Source organism: Pagrus pagrus (genome assembly GCF_965226575.1).
Source record: "Pagrus pagrus genome assembly, chromosome: 16".
Classification (NCBI taxonomy): domain Eukaryota; kingdom Metazoa; phylum Chordata; class Actinopteri; order Spariformes; family Sparidae; genus Pagrus; species Pagrus pagrus.
In genome coordinates, this window is record NC_140200.1 from 15,011,999 (window position 1) to 15,032,409 (window position 20,411).

The 20,411-nt window shown below is 42.2% G+C and overlaps 1 protein-coding gene across 8 annotated transcripts in view; it reads right to left on the bottom strand.

Moving 5' to 3' along the window:
* gphnb (gephyrin b) overlaps window positions 1-20,411 on the bottom strand; it is a 104,357-nt gene that overhangs the window by 40,087 nt on the left and 43,859 nt on the right. For all 8 annotated transcript variants that reach the window (XM_084378058.1, XM_084378057.1, XM_084378055.1 and 5 more), the window contains exons 5-8: window positions 16,832-16,926; window positions 15,390-15,456; window positions 9,402-9,674; window positions 7,159-7,293 (exon numbers count right to left, since the gene is read on the bottom strand). In XM_084378058.1, coding sequence (XP_084234184.1) covers window positions 7,159-7,293; window positions 9,402-9,674; window positions 15,390-15,456; window positions 16,832-16,926 — 570 coding nt within the window. The remainder of the gene's footprint in view (window positions 1-7,158; window positions 7,294-9,401; window positions 9,675-15,389; window positions 15,457-16,831; window positions 16,927-20,411) is intronic.

Consider the following 20,411-nt stretch of genomic DNA (forward strand, 5'->3'; position numbering starts at 1 on the left):
AACTCACCTTAAAACTTAATTTGCTTGATTGACTTATTTTCAAACGACAAAAGGAAAGTATAATAAGAGCAACTAAAAGATCTGAAAAAAAAAAAAGCATTCATGTTGTCTTGTTCCGTCCTTCCCCACGCCCCGTAGCTTGTTGTTATTGGGGTTTTTTTTTTTTAACACTGGCTCACTGTCCAGGAGTTCTGATCAATCACACTGGCTCACATCTGCTGGCATGACACTACTAATATAATCAATGCATTCTGGTTTACAATAACAGCCAATGTGTGACAGAACAACCTCATGTTCAGAAAATCAACCACAACTCCTGCAACTCCAGAGTCTGCATCTGGCGTGAAACCACGGGATGTATTTTACAGGATGTCACAACAATTTCCAGCTATGTTTGTATTACCTGCAGTAGATGACCGCCATCTCTCCGCCTGTGTGGAGAAGCAGCGTGTAGCACCGACAGGGAAGCTGAGCATTGAATTTGAAGTGTATGCCATATCTCAAACATTTTTGGCAATGTACATTGCCCTTTCCTTTGGCACTACATTCTCTATTGTGAGGGAAATTCTCTAATGTCCCTTATTATTTTGATATGTTGTTCTTACATATGAAACCTAACAATTGCAGATGTAACATTAGTGTTTCAGACATGAGCTCTGTCTTATGACAATCACGTGGTTGCATGGTATGAATAGATGTATTCATGTATTGTACGTGGTATATTGTGCCGTGAAAATTAACATTAGGAACGTAGTCAAGGAGTTCATCCTGAAGGGGGTTGGTGAAGCCTTTTCCTGTGTATAAGTGTTTTGACCCTAGGATGACGTATGACACACAACAATGGTCATCATCTATGCGCTGCTGACGAGTGACTCTTGCTTGACCTCCGTATTCCTACACACAAGCACCGCCGTGCCTGCCCCGCAGTGTATTACGCTGCTGTCTGCTGGCAATGTAAAGCATCAAAATGTTCAAAATATGGCGTACTCTTAAGCGGATATATACATATATTTTTAGGCGTTCCTTATTTTAAATGGCTAAAATATGTCTTGCTGTCAGTGCTGTTTAGCAGTACAACGCTCTGCTTCCTTGTCGGTGTCACGCGCTGCTTCTTCACACAGGGGGAGAGCTGACGGTCATCTACTGCAGGTAGCTCATACAACCCCACATAAAAAGACCCAAACTATCACTTTAAGGAGTAAGAATTGTAGGTCCACTTCTGGGTTAACTTGCCAGTTAACCTCAGGACCTGAGGTTGGTGGTTCTGCTTATGCAGTTTGCTGCCAACAGCTACAGAAGCTTCCAGTTGAGTACGTTATTCAACAACCAGTGAACAAAAATATGAGCACAGAGGTTGTCAAACATCCGCCTGCATCAACATTAGACCAGTCGTATTCAGTCACGAGTGCAACTGGGTATGTTTTGAGCTCATAAAATAAACTAATCCTACATCTTTTTAAATGCACCAAGAAACAACAAAACATGCCAGAAAAACTAAAAATACACACGAGACACTTGATCCTGAATGTTACAAAAGGCACATTACCTGGAAAACAGGAAGTGGTGTTTATTTGTGAATGTGTCTGAAAACTAGCGTGTATAAAATTTCAAATATCACTCCTGTGAAAAAACAGAGAGATGAGATATAACCTCAACACACACACACACACACGCACACACACACACACACACACACACACACACACACACACACACACACACACACACACACACATTCATACACACATGCACACGCACTGTCAACCATCCTCTGAGTCAAAGCCCCATCTCCCATATGCTTCATTAATCCAAACTCACCATTACATAACTGTACTAAATGCTCACAAGAGTGGAAGAGTACAACTACCCTCCCTGAATCTTGTGCATGTGTTTGCGCGCGTCTGTCCGTGCGTGCGCTTGCTTGTGTGTGCGTGCACAAGTCAAGAGACAAGTGTGACAGAGAAAGAAAATCTGGTTCCATGAATGATTGTAGAGCTGCTCAGTTTGTAATCCTTTTGTATCTGCTTGCATTTGTCAGCTGTGGGCTGTGTGTGTGGCGAGACTCTCGCTTTCCCCCTTCAGGATGATTTTGCGTGCCCAAATTTACTGTATGTGTGAGTGTGTGTGTGTGTGTATTCCCAGTTGTTGCTCTGCAGATAGACAGGTTTGGTCATCAGTTGTGAGTCTGCGCTCCTCTTTAGTCTCCAGGCACACACACACACACACACACACACACACACACACACACACACACACACACAAAGGCTTCATGCTTCGTAGCAAAACCTTTTTCTGACACACTCACACACACACACACACACACACACACACACACACACACACGTGTTTTCAACTAAAATGTTTTGCATACGTTCCAAATCCAGACTCACATCAACACTGTGCACATTTTACTGTGTCTTCCATAATATGCCTTTCACCTGAAAACATGCACAGTCGTGTAACTTGACGGATGCTACGTGAGCGTATTTATGCATGTTTCGATCTGGCAGAGAGCGTTTTCTTGCTCTGTCGGGCCTTCTTGTACGGGAGCAGCAGCAGCAGCAGCAGCAGCTCTGGCGGTGACAAGATTAAGACCTACTCCATACCTTCTCCTCTCAAAGCCACCACGCAGCGCTGCCAACAAGACCCGGCTAACAAACTAAAACAGCCCACAGTGGCACATGAAATGCATCAGTGAACAGAGCCATTCTGGCTCTGGCTCCGGGGACATTGTGTACATACTGTCGGCAGCCGCTCGCAACGTGGGAATTTCAAAGAACATATGGCAGCTTGTCGCTGGGAAACAGCCTGTGTCAGAATCTAAACGAGCTAAGAGCTATACCTAGAGAAGCCATTAACTGTCTGCTATCTGCCACGCACAAAGACACACATGTGCAGACACGCATGTCACACACAAACGCTGACTAATGCGGTTGGCATGTGATCGTGACAGGCCAGTGCTGCTTGAACTGGGTCATTGAGAAAGAGAGGCTTCAGCGGAGAGACAGGTGTGTATTTGTGTGTAGAGAAAGGGGGGCTGATGGGAAAGGACTACCTCACTGCATCAGTGGAGACAACAGCAGCAGCATTAAAACTCCCCGCTGTCCAATTATTTACAGCTGCACACTCTGTTGCTCCGCTGAGGTCAAAAACACCTTGGCTAACTCTGAGGTTCTCTAACCACAATCAGTCTGATCACCGCAGTGTACCAGAAAAAATGTTGGCGATGTACGTTTCTGCAAACCACGGATGTGTTGAATGTCTTTTGAACGTTTCTTTATGTATAATTTTCTATTTTATTCCAATGCTTAAGGTCTGGTTAGGTTTAGGCACAAAAACTACCTGGGTGGGGTTAGGGCAAGATCATGTTGTGCCACGAACAAGGCTGGAAATTCTTCAAAATGTCCAGTTCCTGTTGAAACAGCACCTCAAACACTGGTCTCTTGCTTGGCGGTCATTAATGGCACCAAAATCCTCCTCCACTGATATGATAGGTATGACAAGTAAAAGGTCCGACAGTGTCAGTGGTTTGCATAAACGTAAAATGCCATTTTACTATGATGACTGGGCTGAGTGTAGAGGAAAGAGGTGGCATTGGGGCTCAGGTGGCTGGAGAGTGCTGGGAAATGTGAAATATAAGGCAAAAAGCATAGCATGATGTGTTTCCGTTTAGTACAAACGAACGCTTTGCAGGGAATTAAACTGCAGCGGTCAAGAGGTCAAAGATGTGGCTTGATGAATTTCAGCACCACGTTAAAGCTTAAAAAGGGCATGCTACACCGAAGTAGCGCTGCTGTAATGTTTAGCGTCTTTGCTCTCTTTGCTGCAAAACATTTCATACAAGCATACATGCACAGAGCTTAAGTCAGACCCACATTCAAATAAGCTCATAAACTCAGACATCCTATCCTGGATGAGCCACCATTTCTCACACCCCACACAACACTTGACCACTGACCACAAAAAGACTTAAAAATGACCAAATCCGATAAATAAACAGCCCGGACATTTAATTAAGACACTCAGTTAAAACAGGTCGGGTCAGTGGTCAAGTGTTGTTCACCCCAAAGGGTGAGGGGGCTGAACATCTTTAATTTTGTGGGACGAATAAAGAAATCGTCAGGATCCTTTTGAGGGGAAATCAAATCCTGAACTCATTCAGGTTAAAACCAAGAAGAGAATCAGAAACAGTTTTCACAAGAGCTGCAGAAAAACAATATCGCTCAGCTGTTGTCATTTTAAGCTAATATTCTGCTTTTGAGTAGCACAAAAGAAACCAACAGTGGCTAAGACGGAGACAAGGTCTTACAACCCTGCAGACCGAGGAGTCCAGCATCATGAGGCCAAGACTGTCAATAAGGTAAAATGCTGTAATGTGTAATAAAGCCGTTCAATCCTCATAGAATCTGTGTCTTGAACCTTGGTATGCCATCTGATTACTTGCCCCTCGCTTCTTCACATCTTGTCCGACTCTTTCTGCATACATCTACTTACCAGCATATTTAAATATCCGTGTCATTCCACCAGACTTTTAAACATTTGTCGGCGGGCTTAAGCCAGCTCTCCAGCGCTGACCTCCCACCACTCTGTATGAACCAGAAAGCCCTCCTCTGGCTGCTTCGTCCGTCTCATGACCCGCCTATGCACCCGCCCTCCCTCTGCTAACATCCCATCCCTCTGTTCCCATGGCAACCCCTCATCTATTCCCACAGCACCTGCCTGCTGTCCGGGAGACACATGGAGATGTGACGCTGACAGACGAGGTGACAGAGAGACAGAGAGAGAGAGAGAGAGAGATGACGACAATTGGCATTTTAAAAACCTGCAGGAGAGATCAGTGAAAACAAAAAGGATACTTGGACATTTCATATTACAATGTTTTGCTTTTGCATTAAGAAGTGTGTGTGGTCTTTTTACACTGATAATTCAGTTCGACAAAGTTTTGTTACACTCCTCACTATTGCCGACTGTAAACAGTGGTGGAAATGGCCTCGTTTAACTGGGGGAACCATTTAGATTCTTTCATAAACAAATAAATGCTAATCAAGTGCATTTCATGCAAAGCAGAACAATGTAGGGATGAATATTCTTTAAATCAAGAGCTGAATGCTTGATTTCTTCTTACTGGTTACACTTATTACCATGACAACTGTAGCCTCCAAGAAGATCTAGCCAGTTAAGTTACTTAAAACTACAAAGATAGATGAGATCTCCTTATTCCCCCTCGATTTTATAAATGATCAATTTAGTTTTTGCTTTCTTAAGCTTTTAAGTCTCATTATTTCAGCTTTTTAAAGTTTAACATGTGATGTTTCCCTCGTCTTATTTCATCATCATCATATTTACAATTTAAGCTTTTAAATGACACTTTTTTCATTTAGCCTAATCCCTTATGTTTTCAAATAATCATTTTACATTTTAAATCTGAGTTTAATCGTGTCCTGATTATTCCTAGTAGTGTAAAATAACAATGTTTTAATTTTATCTCTTTAAATTTTTCATCTTGACTTTTAGTTTTGATTAAAACCCAAGATTTCCTCCATACAGAGAACTGTGAATTTCTATTCAAACAATCCTGACTAGATTTATGAACGCACTTTTTTTAACAATCAGCAGGCTAACTGTTACTTTTAATCATTAAGCCATGCTGGTATTTACTCCGTGTGGGCTTTAGGCTGCTACCACACAGAATATCTGGACTACGAACTTGTGCATTTCTCTGCCTGTATGTATGTGAAACGATTGCTCATGTTTCCCTCCGCACATGCAAAGACTTGCTGCACTTTGGCAACTCTGAGCACACTGTCATCAGAGATCTCTCTTATGGATTGGAATAGCGGAAATATATGAACTACATGAAATACATGAACATCTTTATTTCTCCATTCCTGTCAACAGCACCCTATAAAAACATTGAATAGATTGTCATAATCAGAGTGGAAATGCCGCTCCCCCGCGACTTTTACTCACTGAATGACGTTCCCCTGTGTTCCCCACCATTTCCACCACTGACCGTAACCAACCAAAACGTTAAAGTCTCCCATTAAAGCTGGGACAGACAAAGCGGACTATGTGGTAAATTGAATTGCGTTGAATTAAACCTGGGGAGTAATCCCGTAAGGAGTCCGCATCCAAGCATGAGACTCACAACCTGCTGTCTCCATAAACACACAGATACACGCACTCACCCACAATCAACAGGGGGTTTACATATAAAACACATAGAAACAAACACAAAACACACGCTTTGCGAAGTTGAGACACTGAAAGAAAATACCGGTAAAGACTGTGAGTGTGTGTGCACTGTCGATGTGGAAGCATGTACTGTTGGGAGTGCAGTGATCAGATAACCTGAACTAAAATGAAGACATAAATAGAAAGCAAACACATTTCACCGATACGCAAAATACAAGAAAAAGTAGAAAAACTGAGGGAAAAGTAAACACAAACAACTGAAAAAAAGGTTGAATCAGAATCAGAAATCTTTGCCTTTTGATTATAAAAGCTATTCCATTAAAAACACATCTGTGGAGGTAAACACAGCTGAGTTGTGGGGGACAAACAGGAAAATGGGATAATGTAGGCTTTGTCGGTGTGTGTGTGTGTGTGTGTGTGTGTGAGTGTGTGAGTGTGCAGTGCGAAGTTCCAGAGTAAGGACTTTAGGTGAGCACTTTTTTGGCACTTTTCAAAGGGCAAGTTTTGATTTAAGACTCGGGTTAACATTTAAAATTGGGATAAAATCTAAGGTTAGCTGCACGATTAAATCTTCATGTTACGATACAATGAAATGCACACTCGTAGCTTTAAATGGCACCAAGAACCAACTGAACTTTAAGCATAAAAATTCAGCCTTTTTCCTTTAAATACTAGTTTGACAAAACAATCCAACCTCAAGGTTCACTTACCAACTTCTTCTGAGCTTCATCAGCAGACGGAGGTCATTTGTCGGAGATATCTTTACATGCAAGCTGAGCAGCTGTCACGAGTGTACCCGTACTGAATCCAAAATTTAATAAACTACAACTGTGCAGGGAGTTAAGGCAATGATGAAGATAGAGTTCAGGAAAGAATGACTGCCAACGTAAAGTCCTTCTACAACCATGATAAATCTGTTTCCCTAAATGCATGTGTGAGTGTGTTTACTGCACATTTACTCACTTTGGGTGTGGGACAAGAAGCGGTCGAGAGGCGGGACGTGGCCTGGGCGCGGGGCGACTCCGAAGGCGTGGTGCTGAGAGAGGCCGTGTCCCTGGGCAAAACCTGCACACCCCGCGAGATAATGGAGTCTGGGATCTGAGATCACACACACACGCACAAACGTACGCAGACACACGTGCATGAAAAACACCACACGCCATAAACCCAGCACGCATACACATACTGATATTCAAGATCCATGAAGACACACGTATATATTGTTCAGATGCTACAAACTTCTCTACGACTGCATGTCAAACTTAAACAACCACAGCTACTCTGAGGGTTGAATGATGGAAGGCAAACGGCCTCAAACATGTGACACGATGATGACAAATAATGACATATCAGGGGGCGGAGTCTTACCAACATCCAGCTGTGACTGGACAATGAGGTGGGATGTTACAGAGCAGGGTCCAGGCTGCAGACAGGGCAGGATAGGATGATGGGTATGGAGAGATACTCGATGGTTGAGATACAGATGTATGTAGAGACACACAGTGATGAAATGTGATGCACAGAGATACATGGCAAACTCATGTTAAAGGTCCCATATTGCAGAAAGTGAGATTTTCAGGTCAGCAGCTATAAAAAAATAAAATTAAAGATAGCTGACACCCAAAATAAAAGTATGAACCTGAAAATGAGCATAATATGGGACCTTTAAAGACGAGGGTTTACTACAACTCAAGACAGGACGTTTCTGCAGTCATTTACTCTTCAATAACCATGATGCATCTCACTTTTCAATAACAGGACGCTCAAAATGTTCTCAGATGTGTCCTCATATGTACTACTCAGAGAAAGGATAAGTTGTCGCTCCCGCTTCTGGCAAACATAGTTGAAACTTGAAAGATCGCGTGTTCTGCAATTAGTCTTCCAAGCGCTGATTCTTTTGCCAGATTTTGTGGGCTGCAACAGGTGTTTCCAAAGCAGCCCTCAGTTAGGACATAATCCAATCTGTACCAGTCAAATATTTAATACAGCATTCGAGTGCTTCTGGTCAACTTGTTCCTGTTAGCCATCTGGAAGTCCAATAATGCCAGAGCTTAAAAGATAAATGGAAGTTCTGTGAATATTTTTACCCTACCATTAACCTGGTACACCATTAAATTAAGACATCACAGCTCATGCTGTAACTTTTAATGTCACAGAACCAACCCAAAGATTCTCATTTAAACTTTTCTGGCCATTTAAGAACTTTTTAAATATTCAACACAGCAAGCGGTTGAGAAGCCGTGGTGGAAAGGCACAGGATGATGGCAACTGTGCAGCTCCAGCATCCAGCCTCTTCACTGCGTTGGAGAAATCGAAATGTTTGCCTGTGCACTTCCTGTTTTTCAAGAGGAGATTAATCATAGATTTTGAAGGTGTGAATGACTGTCCATCTGGACCACGGTTTAGCCCAGAAGGAAGCAGCAGAGGCATTTCATTAAAGTTTGGATTTCAAAACAGTTTGTCTGTCTTCTCAAGGTGCAACAAGGAGCATGTTTAAACATCAGCGCGTCGTGTTCAGAGTAACTGCGCGCCTTTGGTATTATGAGATCACGACAGCCTGGATCGTAATCAATTATGCTCAAAAGCTGGGCAACAAAGTGTTCAATCGTCAAAGATACTTTGACGAGAACACTCTGTAATTCACACATTTATATTTCATCTAATTTCAGTGCCGCAGCGACGTCTGTCACAGATCAAAACAACAATGACTTCTTTGTATTTCGTGTATACATAAAACAGTGACATCATATCCTATGCAGGATTTGTGGTTGCTTTTTCTAAACACTTATTCCAGCAAAAAAAATAGAATTCCTACACACATTTTCCACCCCTGCACTGATTTGATTTATTAAAAAGTGTTGACGTTTCAGTCACAAAAATCTTGCGTGCTGCCTTTGACTCACACCCGATTTAATGGCGCAGCAAGGAAAAAGACAGCAAATGGTTTTGAGTCTCATTACCAGGTCGTCAAATACCAATGCTTGCGGTTGGCAACCCACAAACCAACAGCGTCGGTGTGTGACGACCTGGGAATGAGACTCAACAATCAACCGTCTTCCCACTGATGATAAAATGCTGCGTACAGCACCTTGACACATGCTTGTGTGAACGACAGGTGTGAACATGTACAGATGGCCGTGTGAAATGGATGAAGTCAGATCTCTAAAAACTGCTACCATCCCCTCTCCTCTCCTCCATCCCGGTACCTTGGCGGCGATGGATGCGGCAGTGATGTGGGAGGAGGAACTGTCCTCGGTGGATGCCACACCGCTGTCCTTCTTCTCCTCGTCCTCTTCCTCGCACTGCACGCCCTTGTCCTCCGTCTGCCGGCGCGGCGAACTGTTGGGCGGCGGCGAGAGGGGAGGCGGTGGCGACGGCAGGTCCTCCAGCTCGTCCGCCGCCTCCTTTACCTTCACAATGGCGTCCCGGAGGAGGTCGATGGCGTGCGGCAGCGCCGGCAGGATGAACTGGAAGCATTCCTGGAAGGGAGGAGGGAGACAGGAGAGAACATCAGTGATGGTACCAAACTAAATAAGAGCTTCATCTTCTTTAAGTTGACCTGTTGAAATTCAAAACTTCCTGCAGTTTTTCACATTAAAAGCCTCACAACCCTTGTCAAGTACACTATGCTTTATTCACCATTTGGGATTGCTGAAAAAGTTAAAGAAAGCATGAGTACTAGAGATAAACTGTGTGATTTTTTATCAAAATAGACTCAAAAGATGTTATTTAAAGTAAAGTAAAAGCAAAAATAACTTTCTTTCAAACCAATATGGGACCTCTGGCCTTCCAGTGACTTGGATTACACTGTATGGAGCCATTTTATGTTTTTCTTTTTTCTTTGCTCTTCATTTATAAAACAAGTCCCCATCTGCTTCAGTTGTTTAGAAGAATGCTGCGACACTTTTGTTTTGCTGTGAAGCTCCAGAAATGTTTTGTGGACTACGAAACTTCACCCAACTTCCCATCGGCATCGCTGTGAGTGGATAATGACTGAATTTTCATTTTGTCGGTGAACTTTTCCTTTAATGCTACACATCCGTGGAATAAATGTCTGTGTGTCAAGGCAACACTGAAACATACAGTAGAGGAGTGTTGAGTTTACAATAACAGGACATTTTCACAGCTAAAATAAAAATAGAAGGAGATCTGAAAACAGGGACACATCTTGCAAAACAATGATAACTCATACTTAAATAAAGGGACATCATGAAATAAAGGCCCGACTCTGTCAACTCAAGATCCGGCTCCCTCTGCAGATAAGGTTTTTGAAATGACAGTCAGGGTCAGGTCGTAACATATTACATGTAATGGCGATAACATAATCAGATTCCAAAGAATAAGTAACTATAATCAGCCCAGATGACAATGGAAAACAGGTGTAATTAGATTATACGTACATTGTCATTTTTGATTACATCTTCAGAATCAGAATCAGAAGCAGAAATTATTAATTGATCCCTGAGGGGAAATTGGTTACAGTTACAGTGGGTCCTTTTAGAATAGAAATATCACACTGCAGAGAGGTCTGAATAAAATATAAATAGAGAAGACAGAAAGAAGAGTAAGTAAAAATTAAATATACACGGAATAAAATATTAATAATATTAACATTTATGAATAGAATTGCTACTAGAAGGAGAGATCCAAGATATGTGCCTAGTACTACACTAGATGTGGCACTCTACTGAATATCAAAGTAAGTTGCTCCTCTCAGGTTTCCAGTTTTGTTAATGGCAATTTATCTTTACGCTTTTTATCCCAGCATATTGTAGAATAAACACAGTGCAGCTGCAGCTCGTGGCGGTAATCAATAACTGATTACATTTCAAAGAACTGTGCCCCAGTCCTGTTTACAGTCCACTGCTACGACAAGCAGTCATTTCTCTGCAACAAAGACAAGTTTGAGGCAGTCGAATTGAAAGAGAGAGATTTCCTCCTGGACGTCAGCAGGTCAAAGCGCCTCCCTCTGGCCACATTTAGACATGCTTCTCGTGCTCTTTCCTTCCTCCGTCTCTGTTTCCCTCTCCGGTGTCTCTCTGTGTGTCAGTGTGCCTGTGGGCTCCTCAGCTGTGCTAAATGCTCCATTCTCCTCACTCCCAAGACAAGAGCTAATCTGTGAAATTATTTATCTTCCTGTGTATTTTAAGCATCGAGAAGATACATTATTAATCGCGCCCACACTTTAGTATCTACGCTGGCTGTGAACGGGCTGTCGGTAAAACCTTTTCCACTTCCGTGCCCCGCTTCGTGTGTGCATATCGCGGGCTGGATTAAATATGACCATGTTAATCTTGATTTAAATCCTACAGAATCACACCAGGATGCACGCATGACTGGAAAACCGTCGCCGTGCATGAAAAGGAGAGCAGATGGACGCCTCAGACAGGGAGATAAAAGAGGTGGAATGGGTTAATCTCATTGGTTGACCACAAGCCCGCCAGCCCTGCTGTGTAGCCGCAAGCTAACCTTTCCACCCCATACCTCCACCTTCACACACACACACACACACACATCCCAAACCCCTCAGCACACAGTGGACTGTTTACGCCTCTCACTGGTGTGTTTGAAGCCCACATCTGAGCGATTTTGGAAGATGTGGAAAGGAGGGCCGGGTGTGTTGGGCTGAAGTGGGGAGGGATTGGGAAAAAGAAGGAGTAAGGATGGTGTCAAGTGCCTGGAGATGTTCCCCCCATTCCCGTTTTGTGCTCTCATTGCGTGCCGGGAAATTTTTTTAAGGTACATCAGGGTGTTTTTTTTTTTTTCTTTTCCTCTGCTCTTATTCTCTGTTTTGTCCTGGAGGAGAGGAACTGTCAAGAACACTAAAGAGCAGAATCCCTGGATATACTGCCAGCGGATGAGAAACACAACCGAAGAGAGAGAAGGATGGAGGACGAGGGGAAGGCGAGAGGAGAGGGGGGGTTTGCAGGAGATGACGAGAGAGGACGGCAGACAGAGAAAGAAAGAGAGAGGGGATGAGATCTCGAGAGATTAGGATAGACAGAGCAGGAGAGCGGCTGAGATTCAGTGAGGGAGCGAAAAGAAAGTGCAACAAAAAGACAGCCAGACAGACAGAAAAAGCGAAGAAGAAAGAAAGAGAAACGAGAGAAAAACTGAAAAAGGGACAGTGGCGAGTGAGAAATGGGGATGAGAGCCTGCATTTTACACAAGTAGGCAATCTGAAACTCCTCTGCAGTGCAACACGGGGACACCAGCAAAGTTCAAAAGTTTGAGGACTGTTTTTGTATTGAAAATATGGACCGGCTGACAGTGTGAGTGTGGGCTTTTTAAAATAAACTCCTCTTTTTCACTCTCGTTAGCTAGTTGTAACAGAAATAGGTGTGAATCAGAAGCAGATCGAGCAGCAGAATTTTGATAAATTAAAAAAGATGTTTATTTTTTCCAAACTTTCCTCTTATCATTGCTATTTTGTTGTGATTCACCTCCAAATTTCACCTCTTCAAACTGTGAAAACTATTCATGCAACGCCAATTCCCAAAAAAGTTGGGATACTGTGTGAAACATAAATACGACACTACATGATAATTGATTGATTGTGTTTTATTTAAGTTGTCTCTTACAGGGTGAATTTACATTCAATTCTGTGTTTTTTGCTTTGACTAAAAAAAACTGTCTCATTAGACAGAAATGTCATCACAGTGGGTTTAAATGTCTTCCCCACAGGTTAATATCATCACCACAGGTGGAAGCATCACCAAGGGTTGAAATTTGGTTTTGTGATGAAGACATAATCACATGAAGGGATGTTACCGGGACGATCAGAGACATAAATGTAACAGGTAACAAACGCTTCAGGTGAACATGTCGTCAGCACAGGACAAAAAATCGGATCCCTGAGCACAGTTATGTGATCACTATGTGGCAGCAACATTACAGCTGCAGGTCGAATGTGTATGAATAGAAACATCACAGAAAAACAATAAAGATTTCTGTACATTATTTTCTATAGACCTGAAGAAACAGCTGTGTAGTGGCTGTAGTATTTGCCCTCTCTGGCTGAACTGCGTTTTTGGGAACAATAATTCAGGGAAGGTCCCACAGAATACATTACTGGGTTGCATTATGGGAAATGTAGGGTCCAGTTTCTTCAGAGCTTGAGCCACAACAAAGGCTTAGAACACCGTCCTCTCCTGCTTCAATTTGACCAATCTGTTTTTAATCTACTTCGTCATTGAATCTAATCTTTAAAGGAGCAGTGTGTAGGATTTAGCAGCATCTAGTGGTGAGGTTGCAGATTGCAACCAACTGACCACCCCTTGTCTCATGCTTGCCTACCACGGCGACCGCCGAAAAATGTTTAAAAAAGGTTTTTTCTAGAGCCAGTGTTTGGTTTGTCCATTCTGGGCTACTATAAAAAACATGGCGGACTCGGTGGAAGAGGAGCCGCTCCCTCTGTAGATAGAAAAGGCTCATTCTAAGGTGATGACAAACACCATATCTTATTTCCAGGTGATTATAAACTATTGAAAACATAATTTTAAATATAACATTTCACTTCTGCCCTGAATCCTGGAAAGTGGACTCAACAAGTTTTTTCCTCACAAATTGTATATCAAAACATTTTATTCATGTACTATCTATGTAAGGATTCAGTGTTACTTGCTGAACTTCAATCACAAGTCATGTTGTGACTGAAAACAGAGATTGAACCACAATATGCTAAAAGTGCAAAAACAGGACATATAGTTTATTGAATCTGTGTGTTTTATCTGCAGCGTAAATGAGGCCAGAAAGACAAAAAAGAGCAGAAAAGACGCACAGCCGACTCTGGTCTTCGTCTGGCTGGCTCAGCTGGACTTCCCTGTTATCTTTATGACAGGAGATCATCGTAATAAAAGCCTGCAATGGGCGGCTTGTGCCGTTAACTTTAACTGGGGGTTGATGAGGGAGACACTAATATGGCAGCAGATGGGGGAGAGGTGGCGTAATTGATTAAAGGAAATACTAAAATCGATCAGGAGAAGCGGGCGCGTAACGAGACAGAGACAGATGTGCAGGTCAGCACGGCAGAGAGGGAGACAGATGGAGGGGGAGACGGAGACAGCAGCGGGCGAACACACACATAATGTAAACACAAACCCACACATGCACTCTGCATGTGCATCAAAACACACACAGATGCATCATGAAACACACAGATCCTCGGCTGAACACACAGACATCATTAATTAATCATTCAAATTAAGGCAACACAGAGACACACATTCAAATCCATACACACACTTTAAACAAGCACACACACAGATGCTGCCTGCATGTGGATACACTCACATATCACAATGTGCCGATTACGGTCCAAAGTGAAGTTGACCTTCACATATGGAGTCATGTTAGTAGCAAAATGCTAAGCTAATGCCGTCCCCGTAAACAGGTCATAGCTGCCTCGCAGCAGCATTGAAGGCGGAGTCACTGGTGAATCCTCAGAGCTTTTGTTCGTATAGTGAAGGCGTCCAGTGCACATAGTATTTTTTCCCCGGAAGTCTCTGTGGTTCATTGCCCTCTCCTGCTTTACACCCGGGGTCACAATTCTCCTGCCTTTCTCACAATTTACTACAAATTTCCCGCCTTTTACCCCCTTTTACTTCTCACAACCTGTTTCTGGCACTGGATAGTGAGTATTCTAGTGTACAGTTGTGCCTCGTCCTCTTCGGTGAGGGAGAGACAGACAGAGAAAAGAGGAGAAAGCAATACTCGAATATGCAAGTTTCAGACATCGTGGAAAGAACTCCCATTTCTAACGGTCTAACAACAGATTTAGTGTGAAACGACTCATTCATTCATCTTTCGCCACTTAGAGAATGAGAACTAATGACTATTAGTTAATGCCAGAGATTCATGTAAGTTCAGGCCAGAGGGGCGAATTATTCTGCATATTCTGCAGTATAAATATTAAACATAAAAATGCTGTTGCAGTGTACTTTTTATTTGAGTGCAGTAAAAAGTTGGGGATGTTACCCCTGATCCATCGCAAAAAAAAAAAAAAACCCTGAATATGAAGCATATGAGCTGACTTATCACCAGGACTACTCGACATTTGATTTTTTCAGCAAGCATCTGATCTGTCAGTGAGTTATATGTGTTTATCCTCCACGCCTTTTGCTGGTCAGGTGAATCTGTTTCTTGCTACACACGGTGCAGGTGATGCTGTTCCAGCTGTGTGCAGCGTTTCCTACCTGGGAGCCTTTCTTGCTTCCTGGTAAGTTAATGATGAGTGTTTTCCCTCGGATACCACACACAGGTCTGTAGGAAACAAACAACAGGATGAAGTTTATATGAATGCACAGGAAGAAAAGTGCGACTAGAGTCTCTTGTCATGTTTAAATACAGTTATTATAAAGTCAGTCGAGGTTGCAGATATTGTTAACATGAGACAATGCAGCTGAATGAGGTTAAAGTTTTTGTAGATATCGCCATGAAATTTCCTCAGTTGATCACTTACATTACAGGTATTTTGATGTGGGGTTGTATGAGGTATTTATCCCTAGTCAGTGTGTTACCTGCAGTAAATGACCGTCTGCTCTCCCCCTGTGTGGAGAAGCAGTGCATAGTACTGGCAGGGAGCAGAGAGACGTATGTTAGCCACCTAAAATGGGGCCCACGTAGAAAATATATATCGGTTTTGAGTGTACGCTACATTTTTCTACATTTTTGGTGCCTTACATTGCCGTCTCATCTGCGACGTAATACATTGCGGGACAGGTATAGCTGTTGAGGGAATGTAGCACCAAAGAAAAGGGCCGAACACCAAAATATTTCCAAAATATAGCGGACAATAAAACAGATGTATATCTTTTAGGCCGGCCTTCTTTCAGGTTGCTAAAATACGTCTTGCTGCTGGCTCCATTCACAGCAATAAAAAGCTCAGCTTCCCTGTCGGTGCTACGCGCTGCTTCTCCACACAGGGGGAGAGCTGACGGTCATCTACTGCAGGTGACACACTGACTAGGGAGAGGCATACCACCTCATACCACCCCACATCGAAAGACCCGAACTAAGTTTATGATTAAACATTATTATCTGATTAAATATGCTCCAATTTGCATAAATGTCATTAACGGGATTCAATTATTCGATAAAGCCAGTCTCAAAGCTCTTGTTTCAAATGAGAGGGATATCTCTTTTTATCAATCCATGTATCAGAAAATATTGTCAACATTCATAAAAAAAAGAAAAATCAATTTGGACAAGTTTTTAAGAGTAATATGTAACATAAATCAGACAATGGATGAGATATACCCCTCTGCCAAAACCTTTAAAATACAGATGGGATTAAAAATGGAAAGTTTTGTGTATGTATGAAGTGGAGATTTCTGGCATTTAACGACGTGTTTCGTAAAATATATTTCATTTTTAGACACAGCAGGTGAATAGGTGGATAAAGATCTCGCCGAAACTCAATGAAACTTCCCCAGCTGACACTGAGACAATCATTTACTGCATGACAAGTTCTGTGTGACTATTATGTTAAAATATACAAATGAGGCATCATCTAGTTAAATATGCACTACTTTGCATGGATTTCCAGAACAGAAATCTTGAACTAATAAAAAGACTTAAATAAAAATAAAGTATGAGTGATCTGGTTGTGTCGTATATGAAAGTGTGTGTGTCTGACCTGGATAGCATGCCTAGTGGTGTGACGTTGAGGGATCCCATCAGCATCGCAAGAGACATCCCGGGAGCCTCGCGCTCTATCACCTCCTTAGTGGCCTGGAGAGAAGGGAGATGAAGAGGATGAAGAGGAGGGTCATTAGTGAGATCACAGTCTAACTAAGCGTGCGTCCATCTTAAGTATTTATGCAATGATTTATTCAAATGCTGTCGGGTTTACTCCTGCAGATTAGTTTCAGGAGCCATTTGAACTGAAAAAGTTGGCAGCGAGGGGTTTACATAAAGAGACGAGTGTTGACAGAAAAGCTACTGTAACACAACAAACACAGACAAATCCATCCTTTCTCAAGTTACAGGGACTTTAATCTGTCAGCCTGTGGTGTAATTTAGCTTTAGTCCCTGGGACTTTTGCTAACAAAGCCTGGTTTATTTGCAAAAATGCGATGAAATAAACACTCTCCTATTAGCACTGCAGGGTGTTATTCCCACACTAACTCGGACCCAGTCAATCACATCACGAAACATCGAGCGAATGACAGTTAATGGGGTATCTATGATTTCAGATGGCCATATTTAAATTAAGTTCAAGTTTCCCATTATTCTGCTTTAATTTAAAGAAATCAATTTACTGACTGAAATAATGAAAGAGGTTTTATAGCTTGTTTTATAAGTTGATTGAAGTTGTTACAATATAAATTTCGATATTAAAAAGAGAACAGCAGCACATTCATGTTTCCATCGGGTCCAGCAGCATGTCATAAAGCAAGTATGATGACAAGACTGAAGTGCTTTAAATAATCTATCTCTTTGTGGTGTTTCCTTTTAAAACAGTTTATTTTAACACAGATATTTTTTAGGACCTGGAAGCTGATGCTGATACCTGATACTTAGATTAATGTCACCAATTCAGTATCTGACCAAATGTGAGATACAGTCACAACTTCCCCAAGTTATAGCGTTGAAAAACGGCCACGGGTGCTTATAACTATAATCATGCAGCGCCATAGTTGCATTATAAGTGTGATCATAATGCATTATACTCCATTTAAGACGCGGGCTTCATAGAAAGTGTTAATAAAGTTTTATTCGTGTTGCACTTGGTCACGCTCCCCGACTTCCTTCCTCACACACTTCCACACCCGCTTAACAAAATGACAGATTACTCTGGGTTTTCACATGGACACATTAATGTATGTTTATGTACACAACTCAACAAAATATACAACAAGATCTAGTCATTTTAAGACATTTTGACATGGAGATGTTACATATATTATCTTTAGGAATGTCTTTGAAGCGCGAGGTAAAGAGGTGAAGCTGACTGCCCTTACTGTATTGATTTACAATCCCCCTTGTGTGTCCGAAGGCTGAGAAATCCTAATCTGACCAGTCTCCTCCCCATCTACAGTACACCCCCAATCAGCAATCAGGATTGATTCAATCTCTGAAATCGATGCAGGAATATGTCTTTATATTTCTGTGCAATTAAACAGTTAAATGTTGGGGAAGTTGATCCTGCAGCCTGAATTTTTTTACGAAACCACAATTATTTATCATAAAACCAGGAGGGAGTGGTGGTTTTTGTTTGTGTGTAAGTGTCTGTACGTTTGCGGGCCTGCAGTCGATGCGGCACGTTCTCGACAGCCAGATAGCGGAGAAGATAGTGGCTTCTCCTCCAGCTGTGTGTGTTGGGTGCCCTTGAGTTGAGTGACACTTCAAACGCACCATTAGCGAGGGAGAGGGGAGAGAGAAGACTTCAAAGAGAGAGGAGCCACTGATGAGCATCGTGGGCTTGGACTCAGGAGAGGAGAAGAGACGGAGGGGGGAGGAGAGGGGAAGGAAAGGGAAAGAGTGTGGGAGGGACCGAGGCAGAAACAAGAGGGAGGGAGAGAGAGGGGGGCGAGGCCGGATCCATACCTCATCATGCACCGCTCAGAGTCACTGATTGGAAGAAGAGGAAGATGGGTTTGTGCGATTCGACAGGCATTCAGAGGACGTGTAAAAGACGTTTGGGTAAACGTTTTCCAAAATTAATGTTTCATTCATCACCAGTGCCCTGACCCAATGGAAATTCTTTTCTTTATTTTAGGCCTGTTAAATATGGGAGCAGACATCTTGTGCCATAGGCTAACCACCAGAAATCAATGTGCTTGCAAGAGAGATGCAGTTAATCAAGAATACATGTGTTGGGTGGCGACTAACAGGAAGAGATCACGCTCTCCAGCCCCTTAATGTAGGTTTACATGAGATGCAGCTTTAACGTCTGTAAGTACAAATTGTGGCAGAGTAAAAATCTGTATGTGACTTTTAAAAACATTCTCATGAGGATATCAAATACTTTTACTTTCCTGAATATTGGATCTAATAAACCAGTTGGGCTGATCATCAATTGACCCATAAAATACAGTATAAACACACATATACATACGAATATATGTATAATTTACTTTTACTTGTGCTTTTGCTGCTTGAGTACATTTAATAACAGATACTTTAAGACTTTAATTTTAGTACTATTCACATTGATGAGATTCACTTTTACCAATCTAATATTTTAAAAAAGATGTCTTCATGTCTTTACTTTGACTCAAGTTTGACTTATGGGCACTTTATAACCCTGTAAAAGGTGACCATAAACTACACAGCACTGCCGAAAACCAAAAGTAACCCTGCTGCTGCGCAATGACGTCCCAGCTGACAAAGACAAGTCAAAATCATTCAACGCTAACCTTTTTAAGAAAAAGACATTTTCTCATATTGATTTCAAAGATGAAATCAATCTTGATTGCTCGTGTAGACAGAGACAACACAGGTCAGATAAGGATGTTTCATCCTCCAGACAGCTGAAACAAGGTTTGTCAAAATATCTTCATGGATGCAGCAACATGTCGTACTTTCATTCAAAAGAGTATACAAAGAGCTCAAAGGCGACACAATGTAGTCAGTTACTTCTGTCCCGCTTTCAGCTGAAACGCAATACAGTCATACGTGTCTCGTACAGCCTTCAAACACACAGAGACAGACAGAGAGATACGGTTGTCTCCAGCACAGAGGGCTGAATCAGATAGCAGGTATTATCAGTGACTACAGTGTTCACGTGTCTTCTCTCTTCCAGGAAGGTTCCTGTCTGCCATGATTGATGAGGACCAGCGATACTGCTGAGAATCACAGCTCATCCCCTGCCAAATTGGTTGTGTGTGTGTGTGTATGTGTGTGTGAGAGAGCCTGGTTGAGCGCATGTAACAGAAGTACAGCAGTGTACGAAAGAAATAGTTCTAATCTAAAGTTAACAGTGGTGTGTGACAAGACGGTAAAGATGAGTATACTATAGAGAGAAGTATAGAGAGGATATTTTGCACTACAGTAGATGGCAAACTTGAACATCAGCATGCTATAGGTCAAAACAGCCACATCAACTACAGTCAACAGCAGCAAGGACATACGGAGGGAGAGAAAGTACCCAGACTGCCCTATAAAAACCTCAATTATGCAAGATTTGAGTTAGTACAACCTTTCTGAACTTTCTGAAACGCTGTCTATGACAAATTCCTAATAATTTGGGCCTTCTTGTAAATTCAGCGTAT